We start from the raw sequence: 7,987 nt of genomic DNA on the forward strand, positions 1-7,987 counted from the left end.
GGGAAGGAAAAGTAAATGTTAATGGATGTAGCTCCTTTAGTTGTTTCACCTAGAAAGAAAGAACAGATAAACTCTGAGCAAGTTTTCAAGGTTAGTTTATGAAAGAGCACAGAGTTTGTTACAGTTAAGCTCAGTCAATCGCCATGTCTAGGAGAGAGAAAGGGTTAAACACTAAAAGACAGGGCTATGTGGATCATCGGTAGAGGGTGAGCATTAAGTTGTTGCCAGCAGAAGCTTGGACAATGGCTCCCTCCAGAAAGGTGTCACAGGTAGACACAGAGCCAGGCCAGGTTCATTTTTACTGCTGACATATTTACAGTTGTGTCTGAATACCTCACCAGCAGTTTCATTTGAATTTCAATTTCAGTTGCATAAAAAAGAAAGTCACTTCAAGTTAGACTCCTGCTTTAATGTCCCAGTATTACAACACAATGCAGTGCACTGCTATGACGTTTTAGAAGCAACTTTAATTGTTGAAAGTTTATAAAAAATAAGCTTATTAAAATAAAATTAACATGATTCAGAATAAATTATATCTTTACTCTGCAGTTGTTTCTTTGAAGTACAATTTACAAGGTCATTCTGCTAGGTTGCTTTTTCATACATGTGTTCTGTTAGATTAATTAAAACAGATGAATGTTTTTACTGCAGTCAAAATACATTTGTGTCATCAGTTCTTTTTGAAAAACGAATCCAGAGTACCCATACTTCCTCCTTGGGAGCGCTGTCTTTTCGGAGCAGGGCCTGACTGGCCTCTTGTATTTGTTTTGCCCCGTGATGACAGCGTTGTGCATCCCGCTCTAGGAGTCGGAGAAGCATTCGAGGAAGAAGAGGTGTTGGAACTGGAAGTGACGGCTGCTGAATTTATAGATGAAGACAGTGATTTTTGGAGATCCAGGGCAAAGTGATAATCGTTGTGTTCCGGCATTTCCCAGACCGGTACTTCTTTACCACAGCGTCCGCAGGTTATCAGGTCTTCTACAGGTACACTGGGAGGTTGCCAGTCGTGTTCTGGTTCACTCTCTGGATCCATCCTTTCATCTTTACATCGTGGCTGATGAGGTTCATACTTTGCAACAGCAGCAGAATCTTTACAGCGATCTCCATCTATGATTTCAGGTTCTGATTCAGACGTGGTCATCGGTAAGGCTGAAGGTTTTGAGCTCTTTTCAAGGCTTTTCTTTTGAAAGAAAGAGGAGATGCCAGAGCGGGGACTCTCTGAGATGATTTTAAAGTTAAAAGGACCATCAGTGGAAAATTGCTCATTCAAGATGGAAGATGAAGAGATTTCATCTGAGCTTGCACAGTCATCTCGCTCTTCTTCATCCTTTAGAACCTGTTTTTGTTTCCCAGATGCTTTTTGAAAGAAGGACTGTATAGTTCCAGGTTGACTGCACAGAGACCCATTTTTTAGATCTGATGGTGGCTGAGTGGGGCTCCGAGTTGCAGAGACAAGGGTCTGTGTTGAGGTGACATCACTGGACAGAAAGCCAGTGATCCCCCCAGTGGATGGAGCGTCACTGAATTTGCTAGCTGAGAGGTGTAGCAGGGTGAGAGGCGGAGTCCTGAGGACATGGAAAACAGACGGTCTAAATCACACAGCATTCCTTCAAGCAGTACTTTAAATATCACACGGCACCACTGCTCTTAATTACCATGCGGCTTGGTGGTTTCCTGCTGTGTTGAGACTCTTGATAATGGCAAAGCTGTCACTGGATATTTTGGTCGCCTCGTAGCGTACTAACGCACAACATCGAGAGAAGCTGCTTGGCCTCTTGTCACCAAGCTGGCGAACGCCGACTGTCAACAGCTTTGCCACTCGACCGTTCTGTATGACAGTGAGAAAACACTGATGTGAAATGAGCTGGAAGCTGTGGAATAAAAATAGGAAAACAGCACTGTTTCAATGCAAAAAAATTAGAAACCTGATTCTGGTTTTTCTTACCACATCTCTGTCTTTGGTCAACCTCTCCTCCAGCTCAAGGGCCAGTTGATGAAGCCAGTACTGCACCTTAAAACAAATAGAAATTGGATTTTGAAATATTTGAAGTATGATTCTGCAAAACAGAAGGCAGAGACTGATGGCCTGTACCTGCTCTTTCGTAGCCAGTGATGTTTTACCAGGGAAGTTCTTACTGCAGCCAATGGATTTGGGAAGCTGTCTGGGTTTCACAGCTTCAAACTCAATCCCCCGACACAAGTCATACAGCCACTGGCTACACAGCAGAAACATTACAGAAGTCTCATTGTTATAAAGGAACATTTCAAATTCTCAAAAAAAGTACCACAAAGTAATTTAGTGCAACTTGTGAAAAGTAATGTAGCCAATATCCAGACTATTTAGTTAAAATTGTTTATTTAAAAAAATATTTTAATGTAATTATTTAATTATGCATTCACCCTTTAAAATAATCAAGTTGTAAAAAATATCTCTTATTTCCAGTTGGGTGTTGTTTGAAATCAAGCTGACTTAATTAATCTGTTACAAATTTTGTTTGCTCCAGGATAAAACAGCATTTCTGCTTTGCTGCTAAAGTGCCCCCTTTCATTCTGTCTATAAACAAGGAATGCCTTGAAGGCTATGGGCAACAGGAAGCGGGGTCCAAATGTAGATATTAAAGTGCATGTGACATTGAATTTTCATGATAAATCCAATTACATTTATGGAAAGGAAACACTGATGCAATATTTTAAAAAGTAAATCATGCCACTGAAATGAAAAGTTGTTGAAATACAGGTCCTTCTCAAAATATTAGCATATTGTGATAAAGTTCATTATTTTCCATAATGTAATGATGAAAATTTAACATTCATATATTTTGGATTCATTGCACACTAACTGAAATATTTCAGGTCTTTTATTGTCTTAATACGGATGATTTTGGCATACAGCTCATGAAAACCCAAAATTCCTATCTCACAAAATTAGCATATCATTAAAAGGGTCTCTAAACGAGCTATGAACCTAATCATCTGAATCAACGAGTTAACTCTGAACACCTGCAAAAGATTCCTGAGGCCTTTAAAACTCCCAGCCTGGTTCATCACTCAAAACCCCAATCATGGGTAAGACTGCCGACCTGACTGCTGTCCAGAAGGCCACTATTGACACCCTCAAGCAAGAGGGTAAGATACAGAAAGAAATTTCTGAACAAATAGGCTGTTCCCAGAGTGCTGTATCAAGGCACCTCAGTGGGAAGTCTGTGGGAAGGAAAACGTGGGGCAGAAAACGCTGCACAATGAGAAGAGGTGACCGGACCCTGAGGAAGATTGTGGAGAAGGGCCGATTCCAGACCTTGGGGGACCTGCGGAAGCAGTGGACTGAGTCTGGAGTAGAAACATCCAGAGCCACCGTGCACAGGCGTGTGCAGGAAATGGGCTACAGGTGCCACATTCCCCAGGTCAAGCCACTTTTGAACCAGAAACAGCGGCAGAAGCGCCTGACCTGGGCTACAGAGAAGCAGCACTGGACTGTTGCTCAGTGGTCCAAAGTACTTTTTTGGGATGAAAGCAAATTCTGCATGTCATTCGGAAATCAAGGTGCCAGAGTCTGGAGGAAGACTGGGGAGAAGGAAATGCCAAAATGCCAGAAGTCCAGTGTCAAGTACCCACAGTCAGTGATGGTCTGGGGTGCCGTGTCAGCTGCTGGTGTTGGTCCACTGTGTTTTATCAAGGGCAGGGTCAATGCAGCTAGCTATCAGGAGATTTTGGAGCACTTCATGCTTCCATCTGCTGAAAAGCTTTATGGAGATGAAGATTTCATTTTTCAGCACGACCTGGCACCTGCTAACAGTGCCAAAACCACTGGTAAATGGTTTACTGACCATGGTATCACTGTGCTCAATTGGCCTGCCAACTCTCCTGACCTGAACCCCATAGAGAATCTGTGGGATATTGTGAAGAGAACGTTGAGAGACTCAAGACCCAACACTCTGGATGAGTTAAAGGCCGCTATCGAAGCATCCTGGGCCTCCATAAGACCTCAGCAGTGCCACAGGCTGATTGCCTCCATGCCACGCCGCATTGAAGTAGTCATTTCTGCAAAAGGATTCCCGACCAAGTATTGAGTGCACAACTGTACATGATTATTTGAAAGTTGACGTTTTTTGTATTAAAAACACTTTTCTTTTATTGGTCGGATGAAATATGCAAATTTTGTGAGATAGGAATTTTGGGTTTTCATGAGCTGTATGCCAAAATCATCTGTATTAAGACAATAAAAGACCTGATATATTTCAGTTAGTCTGCAATGAATCTAAAATATATGAATGTTAAATTTTCATCATTACATTATGGAAAATAATGAACTTTATCACAATATGCTAATATTTTGAGAAGGACCTGTATATGGTCATAAATTTCACTAAAAAGGCATTTCCAGACTATTCCTTTGCGATTTTGTGGCGCTCTTTTATGACATCAGAGGGAAACCCTGCAGGAGGAGACAGTCAGCTGTCATCAGACGGCAGAGCATAAGTGCTGCGGCGCGCAGACGGCCGTCTAATTCGACCATCTAATTCTATTTTTGCCGGATGCCGGAGCGCAGCCTGAGTCAATATGCGTGAATCATACCTCACCACCAGGAAACACAACCAGCACAACATCCAGATTTTCAAAAATAGTTCAGTTGTTTTGGACTTGCTAATGCATTTATTACTGGCTTTTATTGCGTGATCTGCATATGGTTCTTGGAGCTCCTCTGGGCTTCGCAGCGGACCGGACCGGAGCAGACACAGTGAATGACCGGAGACCTCTGACGTCACTTCCTGGCCACTTTAGACTTGCAAAATTTAACAACGAAATACGCCTATTTTGTCACACAATTGTCTTCGATGCCAATATGATGTCAACTGCTGCCCAATTTCTTAAATATTAAGATATTTCTTTTCAATATTTGCTTTTGAGTGAAGAGCGTGTCACAGGCACTTTAAGTCTATTTCACTTTCCAAGGTATGTCACTCTGCTAAACTCTAGAGCTGCATCTGAAGGCAGGAAAATCTAGTGCATCAAAGACATAACAGCACAGATACTCTGCACAGAGGGTTTGTTTGGACAGAGGCCTTTCAGTAGAAAATCAAGACAGAATAAATTTGGACTTTGTATTGAAATGGATGTGTAACATCAATGCATCATTTTAGTCAAAACGTCACAAAGTGAGATGGAGGCAGGGCCTAAACTAGCAGTTCTACAATGTGACTATAAATACTTACTTTTGACATAATTATGATATAGAATTTTGGTGTAAGACAACATTTGCATTCTGTTTACACAACAAACTAATTGTCCTACAATTCTTACTGAACCCCAGATCTATACCAGTTTTTGATAAATAAGGCTTGATGTACCCAAGAAATGCGATGCTCTTTTATTTAAATGACGTTTTCTCTCAGGTGATTAATAAAAAGGTCATTTAACTGATTTCCTCAAGGTTTGTTTTTTTGTAAACATTTTATGGTACCGTCTTTCCTTACCCTGTTTTTTCTCCAAAGTGCTGCCCCAGCTGAGCTTGAGAGAACTGAGTTAGATCTCCCATGTTGGCAACTCCCAGAGTTTCTGTTATTGATGCACCCATCTTGCCCCCCAGGTTACGACTGCACAGGGCAAATAAGTCAAATGGGAGTGCATGATTTTATTAGTCACATGTTGCACTTCTGCATCAGAACATCTGTGTAATTTGTAGGGGACAGTGATAATGAAACTCACATCTTGCTGATAGGCAGCGTGCTGAACAGTTCAGCCACAGAGTCCAAAGGCAGAACAGTTTGTCTGTTCGGTTTGTTCAGACCGCAGGCCAGCTTGGCCAACACCTTGAACAGTGGAAACTTAAATATTATGACGGCAACAAAAGTCTGTGGTCTTGCATCCGAATAATGTGAAGTTTGATCCCACCTTGTTGTGTGATATCCCTGCTGAGCAGCGGAAGCCTGTGTGTTTCTCCACAGCTGCTCTCATTTCTTCAACAATGAGCGCACCGACAGTTAGCTGCATCTCTGCAGAGTTCTGCTCTCCTATGGATGAGGACGCCAACCACTGCTGGACCCCTATGGACCTTCTCTGCTCTGAGAAAAAAAAAAAGGTAACAGGGATAACATTTATCTAAATTTAGAAATTTAAGAGTGTCACTTTCCGACATCATTTTAATTTATCCTGAGGTATAATAGTACAATGAGTAAGTAATCCATAGTTTACCTTTATCCAAGATGGAATCATCAACTTGGCTGGAATCGTCATCTGCAGATGGTTCCTGTCCACTTTGTGGATAGCCCTGAATGTAGGTAGTCCTAAGAAGGCATGGGTTGATCTGTTGATCAGGCATGTTTTTCCACCGCTGCTGGACAGCTGCTGTCAGATCCATGTAGGCCTCATCAATGCTGGCTCTCTCAATCACAGCAAAACGAGACATCACCTCAATCACTTCCACACTTGCTTCTCTGTAACTACAAACATTAGTTAGTAGGACGATCAAAAATAAACTATTTATCCAACCACCAGAATATGGAAGGTCGCTGAGCATATTAGCAGCACTTACTGGGTTAGATCCGCCTTCCCACGAGACTCTCGCACTCTGGCCACCTGGAGATCTGGGCACAGCTTTTTTGCATCATCCACCCACATGTTTCTGGTGACACCGTGGGCCCTCGCCTCATAGCTCACAGCTATGATGCTATTAAATAAAGACATATCACTCAGGACCACAAGTTTAATGCATGATTAAAAAGCGGAACAACACGTCGACTGTAAAATCAAGTGTTGTATCTGTGGGCGCAAGGGGCGGAGAAGTTCCCAACACAGAGACACCAGTTTAAATGGTCAATGCAACTCAGTACAAGTAAGGTATGTTGAAATGCAATGTCATACAAGTCCACCCACATCACAGTCTTCTCATGGATCAACGATCTAAACCAGAATCAGTGGATAATCAGACTAAATGCAGGACGTTATTTCTAATTTGAAACAAGCACAGCCCGTTATACCAAAAATGGGTCAGAAGGATGCTCCTAACTCCACTACTTTCAACAGCCACCTCAGTTTTACTATTTATAAATAATAAAATTGGGGTGGCAGCTATAGATCATCAATATACGGTATATGATACTGTGTATATTATTTTTAGAGTAGTTTATTTAAGGTATATTATCTAATATACAATGTAATTTACTTTTATTAACTTGTAGGGTAAAATTTACCATAATTGCTCAGCTCTGTCAGTAAATACATAATGACGGCCCTGAGTTTGCTCAGGGGTTCCCAAACATTTCAGCCTATGACCCCCAAAATAATAGTACCAGAGACTGGCGACCCCCTAAAAATACATATCATTATTTCACTCAATATTTCTTTATTTAAATAAGAAATGTAGTTTCATAATTTATATTAAATTTTTTAATAATGTATTAAATAAAGAAAAGGTACAATTAAATGATCTATTAGGTCACTTAATCATACAATTTATTTATGTGATGGTTTATTTATTTAGTTTATGATGTATTTAATTTTGTTTCTTTTGGCCTTCCATTCCTGACATTATAATGATTCTGAAAATCATCTCACGACCCCCGGGAGGTCTCGAACCCTACTTTGGGAACCCCTGAGTTAGCTAACAAATGTTAGGATGACTTCCGGGGTCTGGATAAGCAGTTGCGTTGTTCACCAAAACTGTTTCTCTGTGTCAGAAACTCACCTGCCTCCTTTCCACGTCTTGTACTGAGCCACAACGCATGGAGTGTTCCTCAGAGCTGGATTCAGTCGCTGCTCCACCTGGACGTAAAAACAGTCCATGTCGACCAACGCCACCACTCTCTCCTTCCCGTAGTCCATCTAGAACCGGGAGGGTCCGTCCCCTGAAAACAAGGGAACGAGTCTGATAACGTAGATGGACCAGTACCAGGTCCACGGAGATCCTTATGTTAACTGAAACTAAGCAAGGCGCCCAAATAGAGATGGTCTTGTCGCTTTGTACTTCGCGCACAAAATTGCAGTTACATAA

At 41.6% G+C, this 7,987-nt stretch overlaps 1 protein-coding gene across 1 annotated transcript; it reads right to left on the bottom strand.

The window, feature by feature from the left end:
- Positions 1-388: 388 nt before the first annotated feature.
- On the bottom strand, positions 389-7,987 carry polh (polymerase (DNA directed), eta). Its single transcript, XM_047350843.1, has 10 exons — positions 7,682-7,987; positions 6,530-6,664; positions 6,190-6,437; positions 5,890-6,059; positions 5,704-5,807; positions 5,472-5,591; positions 2,093-2,216; positions 1,946-2,011; positions 1,656-1,828; positions 389-1,565 (listed from the first exon to the last, which is right to left on the bottom strand). Exons 1-10 carry the CDS (start codon positions 7,816-7,818, stop codon positions 671-673), a joined length of 2,172 nt encoding a protein of 723 aa, XP_047206799.1. The 5' UTR covers positions 7,819-7,987; the 3' UTR covers positions 389-670.

Source organism: Girardinichthys multiradiatus, chromosome 22, assembly GCF_021462225.1.
Source record: "Girardinichthys multiradiatus isolate DD_20200921_A chromosome 22, DD_fGirMul_XY1, whole genome shotgun sequence".
Classification (NCBI taxonomy): Eukaryota; Metazoa; Chordata; class Actinopteri; order Cyprinodontiformes; family Goodeidae; genus Girardinichthys; species Girardinichthys multiradiatus.

Excerpts from the sequence above, each read along its gene's own strand:
- polh (XM_047350843.1), bottom strand. The coding sequence starts at position 7,818 with ATGGACTACGGGAAGGAGAGAGTGGTGGCGTTGGTCGACATGGACTGT. Across the intron at positions 2,012-2,092 it reads CACTGGCTACGAAAGAGCAG|GTGCAGTACTGGCTTCATCA; the intron begins GTACAGGCCATC and ends ATTTGTTTTAAG. Across the intron at positions 1,829-1,945 it reads TGACCAAAGACAGAGATGTG|AACGGTCGAGTGGCAAAGCT; the intron begins GTAAGAAAAACC and ends ACTGTCATACAG.